Consider the following 16,733-nt stretch of genomic DNA (forward strand, 5'->3'; position numbering starts at 1 on the left):
AGACTCGAAATATCTGCATGAAGGAAGTGAAGCTAATGTCAAGTAGCTGGTTTTCTAGCGGGCAGATGGTAAAAGGCAGATAAGCTGGGTGGGCCCATGGTAAAAGGCAGATACACTGGGTGGGAGGAAGAAGATTGAGTGGGGCAAGAATTCTGCTTCTTAATTCAGAAGTATCTGGGCTGTAGGTAATAGAAACACTTCCCTGCTTGTTATACTTGGTTTTCAGTATCGCAAATTAAATTGCCCTGGCCTCATGATTAGTTTAATGAGAAGTTGGGAGAAGTCACATCAGAGATTTGTTCAGGTGATGATATTTAAATCCAGAAACAACGTTTTTTTGTTTGTTTTTGTATTTTTGTCCCTGGATCTTTTTTTTTTAAATCTTTATTTTTGTTGCTGTTGTTGAGAATGTATACAGCAAAATATACACCAATTCAACCATTTCTACATGGACAATTCAGTGACATTGATTACATTCTTCAACTTATGCAGCTATTCTCACTCTCCTTTTGAATCGTCCTGCCCCTATTAACGTAAACTCACTGCCCCCTAATGTTCCCATCTAGTCTTACAAGTTGCTGCGGTCACTTTGATTCCATATAGATAGTTCTTAAAAGAGCATAAGGCTCACACCAGACATATTTAACTAGTTAAGCTAACCTATTGTTTGGTTTTAAGAAGACTTAAGGGATATTTTTGGTTTAAGGTTTAAAGATTATCTCAGGGCAGTAGTTTCAGTGGTTCATCCAGCCCCATGACTCCAGAGCCTAGAGTCCATGAGTATATGAAATTCTGTTCTGTATTATCCCCTGTTTGATCAGGATACTTCTATAGAATTTTTGATCAAGATGTTCAGCAGCGGTAGCTGGGCCCCATCCAGTTCTTCTCGTCTTATGGCAAAGGAGGAAGTTGTTCATGGAGGCAATTAGCCACACGTTCCATATCCTCCCTCCACTCCCGATTCTCCTTCTTTCTCTGTTGGTCCAGGTGAATAGAGACCAATTGTGATGACTTGGGTAGCTGCTTGCAAGCTTTTAAAACCCCAGGCACTGTGCAATGAACTTGGAGGTAGAACAGAGCACTAAATATGTTATTCGGCCAATTAACTGGGATGTTCCATGAAACCATGACCCTAATTAACTGGGATGTTCCATGAAACCATGATCCGAACCAAGGAGCCAAATCTCATGAGATTTTTCACTGTACATAAGCAGCCTTAGTAGCTGTTTTTTTTTTTTTTGGTTGTAGTTGTAAATATATCTATCACACAACTTTGGCAGTTCAACTTTTTATAGGTGTACAACTTATTGATAACAATTAGTGCAGCCCTACCATTAATCAATGCAATTTTTCTATCACTGTTAATCCCCCCCTTTGCCCTCTTCCTGTCCCTGGTAACCACTAATAAATTTTGGTGTCTATATATTTGGCTTTTCTTGTGTTTTTGTATAAGTGAGATCATACAATAATTGCCCTTTTGTGATTGACTTATTTCACTCAGCATAATGTCTTCAAGATCCACCTATATTGTAGCATGTATTAAGACTTCATTTCTTCTACTGGCTGAGTAGTATTCCACTGTGTATATATACATATATACCATACCACATTTTGTTTATCCGTTCATCTGTTGAGAGGCATTTAGGTTGTTCACACCTTTTGCCTATTGTGAATAGTGCTGCAGTGAACATTGGTATACGGGTATGTCTGAGTCTCTGCTTTCAAGTGTTTTGGGTACATACCTAGGAGTGGAATTGCTGGGTCATATGTTGGTTCTCTTTTTAGTTTTTTGAGGAACCACCATACTGTTTTCCACAAGGGCTTTACCATTTTGCATTCCTGGCAGCAATGGATAAGGGTTCCATTTCCCCACATCCTTGGTACATTTGTTATTTTCTGTTTATTTTATTTTTTTATCTTAGCCATCCTAGTGGGAGTGAAATGGAATCTCATTGTGGTTTTGATTTAAATCTCCCTGATGGCTAGTGATGTTGAGCATCTTTTTGTAAGTTTGGTGATCATTTGAATGTCCTTTTTCGGTGAAATGTCTATTTACATCCTTTGTCCAATTTACGATTCAGTTATTGACTTTTTGTTGTTAACTTGTCAAAGTTTTATACATATTTTGTTTATTAGATTCTCGTCAGATACATGGTTTCAGAAGAAACATTTATTTGTTCTTTAAGCTTTCTAGGATGAAGTGGAGTGAAACCTTTTGCTTTTATGGGCTAGTTTGTACTTTCCCAATGAAACTAATGAAAACTAACATTTATCATCTTCCTTATCAGACTTTGGGCCATATTTTCATTTTATTAAAATAACTTTGAAAGAAAGTTCTTAGTTTCTTCATTTTTCAGGAAATGGAGGCCTAAGTGATTTGCCCAAGGTGTCATAGTTGGTAAATGGTAGAGCTGAGTTTCAAACGTAGGTCAGATTTCACATATCACATTCTTTTTATTAGGTATTTTGAGCATGTGGCTGGCTGAAAACTGACTGTCCTGTGGTATGAAAGCGTTTTCTTTTAATTACATGGGAAAATAATATGCTTTTAATCCTCTTTTTGAGATGGCAGTTCTTGGATTTATCGCTGGTGTCTTCATACATCTGTTGCACATTAGTTCTGTGGCTAATTATCCCAATGGAAAAGTAGGAAAGTCATGTCATGGAATGATCCCGGAACATGGTCACAGTCCACAGTCTCATCCTGTTCACCACATTTCGGTGAATCAGAAAACATTCAGACCAGGAGATCAGCTCAAAGGTACTGTGCTGGAACTAACTAGTGACATGTTGAGTCTCACTCTTTTGCTGTTTGTTGAATCTTTATTATTATTATACATGGACTATTTCATTTAAATCTGTTTACCTGTTTTTATAAGATACCGCCATCTTGTTCTTTCTATTTTTGTCTTCAACTAGTACAGTTGAGTGTCTATTTCCTGTTCAGAATGTTTCAAAATGTTTTTATCATTATTTTTATATATTTATTAACAGTACTATTAACAATAGAAGAGGAAAATAAGGTTTAAGATATAATAAACTCTTGTTTCCTTCTTGATAGAATGTAATCTCTTATGTTTCCCTGATTCTTACAGCACAATATAGGTTGGCTGTTAATATAATGAAACCAAAAACCGAACCCACTGCCGTCAAGTCGACTTCGACTCTTACCGACCCTATAGGACAGACCAGAACTGCCCCATAGAGTTTCCAAGGAGCACCTGGCAGATTTGAACTGCCGACCTCTTGGTTAGCAGCTGTAGCAATTAACCACTAAGCCACCAGGGTTTCCATACCTATAATAGTATTTTACAAACTGTATTTCCTGCAACTCTAGGAATGCACATTATTAATAGGTACCTTGTAACAAAAAGGGTGTTTGGAAAAATAAATTTGGAATGCTTTTTGTGTTATATCTTCCTTTTAGAGTTTTATATTGCACAGTAGGATATTAAAGGCCCTAAGGGGTTTGCAGTAGAGAAACAAGTATTTACTTTCATCCAGCATTTTCTAAATTATCTTGGTCCCATGGACTGTCCCCTGATCATCACTACCTTTTTTTCCTGTGGAATGAGTGTTAACATTTCTCGGAGTCAGTGTCCCATGCAACGTAGTTTAGAACTTCTTTGTCTATAGGATGATTTTTCTCTTTTCTCTCCTGGAGTAGTTTTGCATATGTATACTTGATTCTAGTTGTGATCTCCGAGAAATAAGCTGATGTATATTTTCCTTGTGAGCCTAGAAAAGCTGTTAAGCTGGACATTATTTGTCTATATTGTTTTCTTCTAGCTATTGTTTTCCTGAAAATTTGCTAGAAGTGCTTTCTCTTTCATTTCAGCACGTACTTTTCAGTCATAGAGTTTTAGAGCTGGAAATGATCTTATTGTCATTTAGTCCCACTTTCCCATTTCATAGATGTGGAAACATGAGGACCAAAAAGGGTAAGAGACCTACCGACCTTTATACATTCAGAGCTGGGGTAGGATACAGATATGTACAGTCTCCTTCCTGTATTCTTTCTTTATTTTTTTCTAATAAATAGTTTAGAGCTGATAGAAGAGTCACATTTATCTTTGACGTTAGTATCGGTTTCCTATATTATATAATGTTTTAGCTATCTGTAAATGACCAAGCATCTCCACATAAGTTGGCACATTCCCCATTAACGTGTCTGGATCCTTCAGGTTGAAAATGGCATGTACAGTATAATTATGCCATTTTACCTTTATTTCGTTTATTCTCTCATTTAATTTACTTTAGGGAATGGTAGCATTTATAGTGACTCATAATTGAGAAAGAAGTTTGGTCTAATGGGGAAAATGTGGGCATGGAATCAGACCACCACACACTAAGGTAAAACCTGAGCCTTGCTTTTCTCTTTTGTAAATTGGATAACAGTGCCTGTCTTGCAGAGTCGACCTGAGAATGTGCTAAAATGGATGGTGACACTGCCATAGCTGCTAGGTTTTGGTTGGCACTAAATAAGTGGGATTATAAACAAAAGGAGCCCTGGTGGTGCAATGGTTAAGCGCTTGGTTGCTAACCAAAGGGCTGCTAATTACCATTGGTTCCACAGGAGAAAAGACTTGGTGATCTGCTCCCATAAAGATTATAGCCTAGGAAACCCTATGGGAAAGTTGTACTCTGTCCTGTAGGGTCTCTATGAGTCGGATCCACCCGATGGCACACAGCAACAACAGAATTATGGCATTATACTTTATTCCTTGGCCATATTTGACTAGGTGTACCGATTGTTTAAAAATCTTATTTTGCCTGTTCTGCACTATTAAAGGGCATTATCTGAGGGCTCATTATAAAGATTTATTAGAAATTGTGTTTAATAATATAACGACTGACCTTTAAAAATTTGTTGTTGTTAGGTGCTGCCGAGTCGGTTCTGACTCATAGCGACCCCATGCACAACAGAACAAAACACTGCCCGGTCCTGAGCCATCCTTACAATCGTTATGCTTGAGCTCATTGTCGCAGCCACTGTGTCAGTACACCTTTTTGAGGGTCTTCCTCTTTACCGCTGACCCTGTACTTTGCCAAGCATGATGTCCTTCTCCAGGGACTGATCTCTCCTGACAACATGTCCAAAGTATGTAAGACACAGTCTCGCCATCCTTGCTTCTAAGGAGCATTCTGGTTGTGCTTCTTCCTAGACAGATTTGTTCGTTCTTTTGGCAGTCCATGGTATATTCAATATTCTTCGCCAACACCACAATTCAAAGGCGTCAATTCTTCTTTGGTCTTCCTTATTCATTGTCCAGCTTTCACACGCATATGATGCAATTGAAAATACCATGGCTTGGGTCAGGTGCACTTTAGTCTTCAAGGTGACATCTTTGCTCTTCAGCACTTTGAAGAGGTCCTTTGCAGCAGATTTACTTAATGCAATGCGTCTTTTGATTTCTTGACTGCTGCTTCCGTGGCTGTTGATTGTAGATCCAAGTAAAATGAAATCCTTGACAACTTCAGTCTTTTCTCTGTTTATCATGATGTTGCTCTTTGGTCCAATTGTAAGGATTTTTGTTTTCTTTATGTTGAGGTGCAATCCATACTGAAGGCTGTGGTCTTTGATGTTCATTAGTAAGTGCTTCAAGTCCTCTTCACTTTCAGCAAGCAAGGTTGTGTCATCTGCATAATGCAGGTTGTTAATGAGTCTTCCTCCAATCCTGATGCCCCGCTCTTCTTCATATAGTCCAGCTTCTCAGATTATTTGCTCAGCATACAGATTGAATAGGTATGGTGAAAGAATACAACCCTGACACACACCTTTCCTGACTTTAAACCAAACAGTATCCCCTTGTTCTGTCCAAACAACTGCCTCTTGATCTCTGTAGAGGCTCCTCATGAGCACAATTAAGTGTTCCGGAATTCCCATTCCTTGCAATGTTATCCATAATTGGTTATGATCCACACAGTCAAATGCCTTTGCATAGTCAATAAAACACAGGTAAACATCCTTTTGGTACTCTCTGCTTTCAGCCAGGATCCATCTGACATCAGCAGTGATATCCCTGGTTCCACGTCCTCTTCTGAAACGGGCCTGAATTTCTGGCAGTTCCCTGTCAACATACTGCTGCAGCCAAGGAATACACTTATTAGTGTATATATATGTGTATATATATATACACACACACACACACACACACATATATGTTTTATATATATAAAATTTTTATGTACTGTATGTAGTTTGCTACATTTCAAAGAATTAGATGTAAGTAAAATTTGCTTGATAATAAAATCCTATTCAATTTCAACAGAAAGAATGTTAGGGATGTGTAACGAATAAAGAACAATGAAAAACATCCCCATAGAAAATACAAGTAAGAACAACTGAGTGTTATTTTAATTAGAGCCTTAAATATTTTCTCGGAGCTATATTGGAGCCCTGGTGGTATAGTGGTTAAGAGCTCGCCTCTTAACCAAAATGTTGGCAGTTCATATCCACCCGCCGCTCCTTGGAAACCCTATGGGGCAGTTCTGCTCTGTCCTATAGGATTGCCATGAGTTGAAATCAATTTGACGGCAACGAGTTTGATTTTTTTTTGGTTATATAACTTTAAGAATATTCTATCTATGCTCAGGAAACCCTGGTGGCATAGTGGTTAAGAGCTACAACTGCTGGCCCAAATGTCGGGAGTTCAGATCCACCAGGCGTTCCTTGGAAACTCTGTGAGGCAGTTCTACTCTGTCCTATGGGGTCGCTATGAGTCGGAATCAACTCGACGGCAACGGGTATCTATGCTTATTGTTATTTGGACAGATTTGATCTCAGATTACAATAGTGTTAAAAGTATTAACTTCTTAATTTGACATAGTTGTGATTAACTGGGTGTGCCTCCGCTAAACGGTTTCCTTTCTGGGATGTTGCTAAACCTTTTACCCCATCTTTCTGTCTGTTTTTCAGTGACTTTGTCAGGGCCACCATTTAAAGGCTTTCTCTTAGAAGCTCGTGATGCTGAGGATCTGAGTAGTCCACTTATTGGCTCCTTCACATTGATCAACAGTAGTTTGTCGCAGATTCTCACCTGTGAAGACATACAGGTTTGCTTTAGTCTGAAACTGGTTTCTGTTACTTTCTTTGGGCCTTTTCACTACAGGGTGGTGCTTGCAAGGTAAACTATGACATTACCCAGGTATCACAGGTATCAAAATAGATTCACAATGATCCAACTTTTCCTACTGTTCCCTACTCTTGAAATGTTTTTATGCATCAGCATCTTAAAAAAGGTTGGGCAGTATTTTGAAGAGTTTATAGCTTTTGTTGCTTTATATCATGTTGAGTCTCTTTTTATATTGATATTTGAAGGTGCTAATATTGATGATTAGGAAGAAAGATGTGACGATTTACTTCTGAAAATCAGCCAATGAAAATCCTGTGGATCACATGATCTGATCTGCTCTCGACCCTGGGGATGACTGGGAAACATTTTGTTTCATGTGCGTGGGATCACCATGAGTCGAGAGGTAACTTGACAGCAGCTAACAGCAAAAACAACAAATATTGATGATAGCAAGTTCTAGAGTGGAATAGAGGCCTAATTTTTGCCACTTATTCATTCATTTAAGAAACATTTCTTAATTCAGGAACTGTCCTGAGTGTAAGAGATCTGGTGATGAACAAGACTTACTCTTGTTCCTTGAGGAACTCATAGCCTGATAGGACAGATACATAAGTAGAACAGTGTGATAACTTAGGCTAAAAGGTTACAGGTGAGTGTGGATCTTAGCCCGGGGCGGGGGGGGGGGGCGGTGTTGGGGGGCACGCCCAGGCTGCAGTAAATTGAGAAAGAGAGCTTCTTGGAGAATTATCTCTAAGCTAAGCCTTAAGAATGAGTAGGAGTTTGCCAGGTGAATGAAGGAAAGGGAGAAAAGATTACTCAAGGGAAAGGGGACTACTATAAACAATGCTACATATTGGAGGCAAGGAGTTTTTTTGGCAAATCTCCTCCATTCCATTTGTATCAATTCTTGGAAGGATTATAAATTTATAATAGAAAATGAAATATTGAGCAGACTGTATATAGTATTAATACTCCCAATGTTCATTATTTTCTTTAGTTCTTAATTTCTGCTGACTCCAGTTTTCCCACAGAGCCAGCTACTAATCTGTTGTAAACCAGTCAACATGTATTTATTGAATAACCAAGTCCTTGTTCTAAATAAAACAACCTTCACCAGAATGCTAAGCTCATGCAATGATAAAATACTTTTCAAAATGATAGCAGTTTCAGCCATGTTGAACTATTGTGTGACTGAATGGTAATTCTTTTCCATTTTTTTTCCAGGGGTCAGCTGTGAGTCATAGAAACCCATCCAAAAAAAATGATATAGAAGTCTACTGGAATGCTCCGAGCAATGCCCCGAACCATATACAGTTTCTGTGAGTAGAAGAGTTTACAACTCTGTGACTAGCATAACTGGAGTAATAATGGTCTATATCATTTTTACAGCTGTTGGATATTCACACAGATAGAAGAGGTTTGGTGTAGTAATAACACCACTGCATTGGGCACCGGGCAGAGGTGTAGTGAGGTGGGGCGCAGAGGGAGTAACAGCATTTGCCCTGGGCACAAGTCCAAGGGGGCACCAGAAAGAGGTATGAAATAAATGACATTCCAGGGTGCCACAAATATGAAAGGTACTTGACTGAGGCATCCAGACAAGAGTGGGGGAGTTTCTGTGACACATCGCAGCCATCAATGTCTATTCATCTTGTAACCAGGGAAGGGCACACTTTAGAGATTGCCCCTGGGCGCTGGTTACCTTCCCTAGGCCTCTGGCACAGGGTCACCATGAACGGAGGCTGACTCCACAGCAGCTAACAAGAACAATAACTGCTCCAAGAGTTTGTCTGTTTGCTTGTTTGGCTTTCATCAGTATAGACCTGTCACCGAGCAGAGAACCTGGCCCGTGATCAGCAGAGGACCTGGCCCCTGATAGGCACTTGAACACCTTTGTTGAGTGAATGAATGAGGTGTTGCACTGCCATCCCACTAATAAGAGCCATCAATGTACAGTACAGACTAATACTTTTTTAAAAAATATTTGTTCCCACATTAGTATGAGAATATGAATAAAATAGTCCTAAAATTTGGCTGACTTTTTTGCACTGTTACAACTTGCAGATTAGAATGTCAGATGAACAAGAGCCTTCATGCTCCTCAGAATTTTGAAACTCAGTGGAATGAAAACAGTACTTCTCCCTTACTCCTGCCTGCAAGGAGAAGTGGGATGTTGTAAAGCCGTATAATTATTCCTGAGGGATGTTATAGGCTTATGTATTTTAAGGGGAGAATTGCTATCCTTACACGTCGCTATTTTCTGCCTGACTTTGTGCGTGGTTCCCCAGCACACAGTAGTGCCGCTTTGCGCCTATGTGTAATATGAAATGTGAAAAAGGAATGCAACCCGGTAATTGCTGGTGGTTGCTTATGTAGCTTCTGTACAGGACCTTGATGTAGCTGCCTGCCGGAATAATTTAAATTGCCCTCTGTGAAATGAGTAGTAGTATGTTCCTTATATGTCAGGGAGTAGAAAGCTGTGCAGTTTCACCCCTGGATCTGGTGTTCATGGTGTGAATATGCCCAAGGAACAGATTAGTAACAGAAGAAAAAGATAGAACATGGTGCGGTGGGGGGAGAGGAAGAAAGAGAGAGAAATGCTCAAAAAAGATTCATCTAGTAATGAAGGGGAAGACATTAATTAGAGATTTGCCTCAGACTACAGTTAGTGGTACTATTTAAAAAAACAAACCAAACCTGTTGCCGTCGAATTGTTGCTGACTCATAGCGACCCTATAGCACAGAGTAGAACTGGCCCATCGGGTTTCTAAGGCAGTAATCTTTTACAGAAGCAGACTGCCACATCTTTCTCCTGTAGAGTAGCTGGTGGGTTCGAACCACTGGCTTTTCGGTTAGCAGCCGAGCACTTAACCACTGTGTCACGAGGGCTCCTTAGCAGTGCCATTAAGTTGTCTGTCTCTAGTTTATTCTTTTTTTTTTGCTTTAGACATTTTTATTTGACTGTGATAGGCCACAATCAGAGTTCTATCTAATTTCACTGGTACTATATTTCAGAGCCACAGTTGTTGAGAAGTATAAAATCTACTGGGTGAAGATTCCTGGTCCTGTAATTTCACAACCAAACGCACTACCCTTTACGACACCTAAAACTACGATAGTACCTTTGTCAACGTTACCACCAGACTCGCATTTAACCAAACCCGTAAGTAACATTTTTATGGTTTCACCAAATGCAATCTGAGATAACAGCTTCATTGGAAATTGTGGTTGAATGTTTAGGGGAAGTGCTTAGAGAAGCAGCCTTACTGGCTTGTGGTAGCAAGTTTTGGGGTTTTCTCTAGGGAATCTGGAAGCCTTCATTGCAGTGTTGTGACTTCTAGGTTAGAATAAAGGAAATGCAAGATCCTGCTTGTTCAAGGCGTAGTTATTAGATTTACATGGCATCTATCCTAGCAGTGAATGTGTTTTTACTTGAAAATAAATCTGATGAAGCAATGAACTTCTTTTTCAAACACAATCAAGTATCAAACATGGAGAGGCAACTTAAGCTAAGTTTAGACAAGATTTGGAGGAGAATCTTGAGATGGTTAGATCTTATTTCATTAAGACCAGTGAGTACTGGAGAATTTGATGTGCTGGACCATAGAGAATGTCTTGCAAGTTTATCAACTAGAATTTCGTTTAGGCCTTCAATTCAAAAGAATTACTATGGAATAAACATACTTTTGAAAGGGTAATGCATACTGGAAACATTAGGAAGAAGGGTTTTACTGAAGGTAATTCTGATAAATTAGACTTCTTAATTCAAAAGTGGTTATAGTGAAAAATGTCTTGAAAGAAATTATTATAGTAGAAAGAAAGAACTTGGACCTGAATCCTGACTTGTCCACTTTCTGTTTGACTCTGGACAAACTACTTAAATTCTTAACATCTCAGTTTCTTCACTTATAAAATGAGAAATAATATTTAGCTTTTACATTGTATCACTGTGAGAATTAAACAAAATGATGAGTCTAAGCTCTCTAACTGTGCCTTATACTTAATAGATACTGAGTAAATTATTAGTTTCTTCTCTTCCCTTTCTTGCCCTTTTCTGCACCTCTGTTTACATAGAGAGGACTAAGTAAAACACCATGTCCCTGTTGAATGTCTTACTTTGTTTTCCTTCTCTATCTTGTAGTTGGTGGCCTTTCTGCTTGATGACATCACTACGAATGTTGCATTTTTTGCTTGACCACACAATTAGATTATTTGTACTAGTCTGCAGCTTAGTCTTAATGCTTATTTATTTGAAAGCTGCTTTAGGGGAATAAACATCCAGATTGGACCCAAATTTCCTAGTAGTAATCTGTTGATAGTACTTTTTTCTTTCCATAAACCACCAAAAACCAAACCCACTGCCATTGAGTCGACTCATAGCGACCCTATAGTACAGCATAGAACTGCCCCGTAGGGTTTCCAAGGAGCACCCAGTGGATTCAAACTGCCAGTCTTTTGGTTAGCAGCCACAGCTCTTAACCCCTATGCCACCAGGTTTCCTGTCTTTCCATATATTCACATAAAAGGCATTAGCTCTTGTTGGAGTTTGTGTTATGTCTCTGCAGCCAAGTTTATAGTCCCTAATTATAGGGTAGTTTATTCACAGTCATAGGATTCTAACATTTTTAGAGCCAGAAGAGACCTCAGGGTCTATTTTGTTTAGTTCTCCTGTTGTATATACAGCTGAAGGTAAAGGGGCCCTGAGAGAATAAGTCCTTTGAAAAAAGTGACAGAGTAAACTCTGAGGACAGCAGGGATCAAAACCCAAGTTCCTAGTGGCTTGTTCTTTCCACCCAACTATGATTTCTCTTTAAATTCCCATTAAATCTAATTAGATAAAGATTAATATTCAGCCCTCTTCTGAAATGTATTGTCGTAGTCCATTCTAACTAGGTCATTGCTCATTTGCTCTGTCAAAGAATTCTTCCTATTTGCCATTCTCAGAAGCTCTGTATTAAATCACTGTAGATTATTGCTTGTTTTCTCCCCAAGTTGTTATTATTTGGAATGGTGGTATATATTGGGGGAGCCATTTTTATTATATTAGTATCAAATTTGAACCTGAACTCTAGAAGCAGAGTCCTGAATCTAAATACTCTATAAAAACTTGCCAAGAATTTGCTTGTTTGTTTGCTTTTTAATATTCCATCTCTGAAAACCAAAGACTGCCAACGTGTATTGTCCCTAAGGAGTTTTAAAAAAAATTTATCAGAAACTTTGCTTCAAAACAGAATTATTCCAAAATACTTTGGGTATCAAAGGGGACGTTAATACTCTCGCACAACTGCAGTCAAACTAGCATTGTGCTTTCCAAATTCATTAAAATTAATGAAGGTTAAAAGTTCACAGCCTAATTACTGTTCTGATCATTTCTAATTTGGGTTGTCTTTTGCCCCTTTATTGGAATCTTTCTGGAAAGGTATTTTTGTTAAAACCCAGACTTCAGGGTAGGAGTTCTTCTATCATTGGACAATGAACTGCTTGCTTGATAATTAAGATTTTTTTCTCCCCCATAATTTTTCTAGTTTAGTGCTTCAGCCTGCGGGAACAAGAAATTCTGTATCAGGAGTCCTTTGAACTGTGACCCAGAGAAGGAACGTGCCTGCGTCTTTTTGTCCTTCGCGCGAGATGGCCAATCGGTGATGGTTGAAATGAGCGGTCCCAGTAAAGGCTATTTATCCTTCGCACTGTCTCATGATCGATGGATGGTTTGTATCTCTTAACTACATAAGTGGTAGTGAAAGGAGAACCACTGGAGTGAGTTCTAATTAATGCTAGATTAGCTCTTTGTTCCAGAGGCAAGCTATCATAGGTTAAGAAGGGAAAGGCTGGAGAAACTTAGAGCAGATTCTGAGTTAAACAGTTTTGAGTGCTTTATGATTTTAACAGTTGAGCAATTATATACATTTAAGAACAGGCTTCCCTAAGGAAACTTAAGAAAAATAATTTTATTTCCAGTGGGTTTTCCTATCTATCTCTCTATCTACATATAGGTGTGTTTGTATATGTATGTATCTATAGATATCGATATACAGCAAAAAAAAAAAGCCCAAACCCATTGCTGTTGAGTTGATTCTGACTCATGGAGACCCCATGTGTTACAAAGTAGAACTGCTCCATAGAGTTTTCTTGATAGTAATTTTTATGGAAGTTGATTGCCAGGTCTTTCTTCCATGGCACCACCAGGTACATTCAAACCACTAACTTTTAGGTTAGCCGTTGAGTGCAAAGTGTACCACCCAGGGACCTCCACACACACACATCTTTGTGATAAAGCAGGAAGTGCAATGAACAACTTGCTCTGCATAAAATCCCATGTTGTTTGTAATGCTTTTTAAACCAATTTTGCTTACTCAGGTGGTCAGCAACAAAACCTTATGTTGCTGCTCTTGGTATCCTCATTTTGGTAGTCATCTATACATTTCTCAAACAGAACTAAACCTTGTGTGTCCAGAAAAAAATGTATCACTTGCCGGAGACTCCTTTGTGAGATCTACAGAAAGCCCCTAATCCTAGCTGTCCCTGGTGGTGCCGAATGGATTAAATGACTCTGTAGGTGGCAGCCTTGTGCTGTGGTGTGGAAGAGCAGAGTGCTGCATAAACACCCTGATTTTGCAGGCGAAGGAAGAAGAGTATTGTGGACAGGACATGTGCAAGTCCTGTTCAAGCAGAGTTGGCAGTGGGATGTATTGTGGCGGGATGACCACAAATGGATAAAGTCCCTTGTTTCCGTATTAACAGAGGGCAAGAAGTCATTTCTCAAATGTTTCCTTCCTGTCACAATTTAAACCCAATACCACTTCTTTGTTGTTAGTTGCTGTCAAGTCGATTCCTACTCATGATGACCTTGTATGTGCAGAGTAGAACTGCTCCGTAGGACTTTCAAGGCTGTGACCTTTTGGAAGCCGATCGCTAGGCCTGTCTTCTGAGGTGCCTCTGAAAGGGTTTGAACCTCCAACTTTTCCGCTAGCAGTTGAGCACTTAACCATTTGCATCACCCAGGGACCTCATCATATTTCAAAAAGGAAAGGCTCCTTCCTAAGGAACTGATGCTTTCCCTAAAAATGCGCTCTGATCGTACTAGTTCTGGCACACTGGTTTCTAGTGTTACAGGAAGCCAGGCGTGACTTTGTTTAGAGGGATGATTTTTCAGTATGTGTCTATGATCTACATATTTTGTTGTTGTTACAGAACACACTTGCTATCCTATTTTATTAAAAGCAGGATATATCTTTATAAGGTACAAGATATGTTGTGTTTTTAAAAATAACACATAAGTAAGTATGGATCTTTCCCCTTGAAAATTGCTTCTATGAGAAATTTTACACTTGCTCAAATGATCCTACAGTTGCTCAAAGCATTTTCCCCACCTGTCTTTTGCAGTTGCTTTCAGACCTAATAGCACATTCTTTTGGGTGTTTTCAGAGCTGGCAGAAATGAGTCAAGTTCGGTACATAAGGTGGATAATCAGGCGGAGTAATGTTATTTTTTGGTTAAAAATGAAAGATGACTGACTATAAGGCCATAAGGAAAGGTGGTGGTAGTGCTTAGTGTGTGAATGTGGTGAAACCGGCTACGAAGGAAATTTGGAAAATGAGTCCGACAAAGTTTTAACAATGGTGCCGTTGATGGAAAACGTGTATAGATACAGTCAGTCTCTGAGATACACCGCTCATTTAGATACGTGATCTAGTCACAAATTTCCTTTTACTGGTCACATAAAATCTGTAAGCAAGAGGTAAAGGCACTAGTATCGCATTGAGTGTAGTGATGAGTAGTCCACAGGTAGACCAGTTATTTCTGGTCTAAGTTGTAGGCATAGGGTGGCACAAAAGCACTTACCTCTAATTTCCAGAAAATATTTATCTCGCTTAAAAACCCTGTCTGTGTCTGACTGAGACCAGGCAAACCCTAACAGTCATGGTCCCTGGACCCTTTGATAGCACAGGATTGGAACCATTCCCGAAACCAACTCTACAGACAGGGATTGGCCTGGACTATTTTTTTTTATAAGATAGACAACGATGCTGGTGAGGAGTGAGCTTCTTGGGTCAAGTAGACATTTGAGAATATGCGGCCAATTGCTGTCTGGTGGGGAGATGAGAAGGCAGAGGGGGACAGGAGCTGACTGAATGGACACGGGGAATACAGGGTGGAGAGAAGGAGTGTGCTGTCTCATTAAGAGGAGAGCAGCTAGGGGTACACAGCAGGGTGTGTATAACTTTTTGTATGAGAGACTGACTTGATTTGTAAACTTTCACCTAAAGCACAATAAATAAATTAAAAATAAAAAAACTCTATCTGTTTCTAGTCTAGTATTCATCAAAAATGTTTATAAGAGACTTAATTATGCAGGTGCAGTTGATTTACAGAGCAATCCTATTTAAGGATTAAAATCATCTGTACACCTGTTTGCTTAAATGGAGGGAAATGAATCATCCTTAAAATGTATTATTAAAGTGATTATTTCTATTTTGGGTTGTTGTTTTTAAATTTGGTAGGGTATTTTTATGACCTGCTATTTCTTGATTTAAGTATTGAAGCTATCTGATGTTATGAATACTGACCAGATTACCTGAATTATGCCTTTTATCAATTTGATTTGTAAAGTAATGATAGCAACTGTTTTAGTATTAGACTTCGGCACTAAAACGGATTGAAAAGTATAATTTTCCATATTTTTGATAACACTGATTCGCTAATATCTGAATTTCAACTGGCTTTCAAATTCCCTATCTCAGGTATTAAATGATAGAAAGTATTTTAAGTGTAGAAGTTAATTGTGTGTTAGTTTCCATTCTCCTCCTTCCCCTGCCCTGTATCATTTTGCTCTGTTCATAATCTCTCAGTGCCTGAATTGTAGGATACATGGAAACCCTGGTGGCATAGTTAAGAGCTACGGCTGCTAACCAAGAGGTCAGCAGTTTGAATTCACCAGGTGCTCCTTGGAAACTCTATGGGGCAGTTCTCCTCTTTCCGACAGGGTGGCTATGAATTGGAATCGACTCAATGGCAGTGGGTCTGGTCTGGGTCTGAGACCAGTCCTGACTTCTCTTAGGTTCTGGATAACACAAATGACATGTATAACACTGAATCTATTGTTTTTTCTCTTAAATTTTGTGTGTGTGTGTGTATGTTCCCCTTCTTGGTGATTAACCACTATAATAAAAGGGCAGCTACCTTTATTGATTTCTTGTGTCTTGTCAGGTACTGTTTAGGCAATTTATAGAATAGCTCACTTATTGCTGCTGCCATCTTCTCCGACATTGTCTGCCTCCACTTTTGTGACTTAGATTCCTCCCTTTTTTTTTACCTCTCAGGTCCTTCTCCCTCCCACCTACCCTCAAATTTTTCTTTTAGAAAGCTTCAAATCTACGTAGAAGTTGATAGAATAGTACAGTGAACATCTGTAAGCCCTTCGTCTAGATTTGCCACTTTACCTCTCTCTCTGTATATGTATATATACATATCAATTGATATTTGTGGTGTGTATACACACATATTTTTTCTCTGAATTATTTGAAAGTAGGTTGTAGATACCACATTTCATCCCTAAATTTTTCATCACGTGTCTCCTAAGAGGAAACCCTGGTGGCATAGTGGTTAAGAGCTACAGCTGCTAACCAAAGGGTCAGCAGTTTGAATCCTCCAGGCGCT

General features: G+C 39.1%; 1 protein-coding gene across 2 annotated transcripts in view; it reads left to right on the forward strand.

Annotated features, from left to right (window-relative positions):
- FRRS1 (ferric chelate reductase 1) overlaps positions 1 to 16,733 on the forward strand; it is a 61,881-nt gene that overhangs the window by 12,824 nt on the left and 32,324 nt on the right. For both annotated transcript variants that reach the window (XM_023547410.2, XM_064282498.1), the window contains exons 2-6: positions 2,566 to 2,761; positions 6,920 to 7,056; positions 8,301 to 8,395; positions 10,092 to 10,239; positions 12,602 to 12,784. In XM_023547410.2, the coding sequence (XP_023403178.1) occupies positions 2,566 to 2,761; positions 6,920 to 7,056; positions 8,301 to 8,395; positions 10,092 to 10,239; positions 12,602 to 12,784 (759 nt within the window). The remainder of the gene's footprint in view (positions 1 to 2,565; positions 2,762 to 6,919; positions 7,057 to 8,300; positions 8,396 to 10,091; positions 10,240 to 12,601; positions 12,785 to 16,733) is intronic.

Source organism: Loxodonta africana, chromosome 3, assembly GCF_030014295.1.
Source record: "Loxodonta africana isolate mLoxAfr1 chromosome 3, mLoxAfr1.hap2, whole genome shotgun sequence".
Lineage (NCBI taxonomy): Eukaryota > Metazoa > Chordata > Mammalia > Proboscidea > Elephantidae > Loxodonta > Loxodonta africana.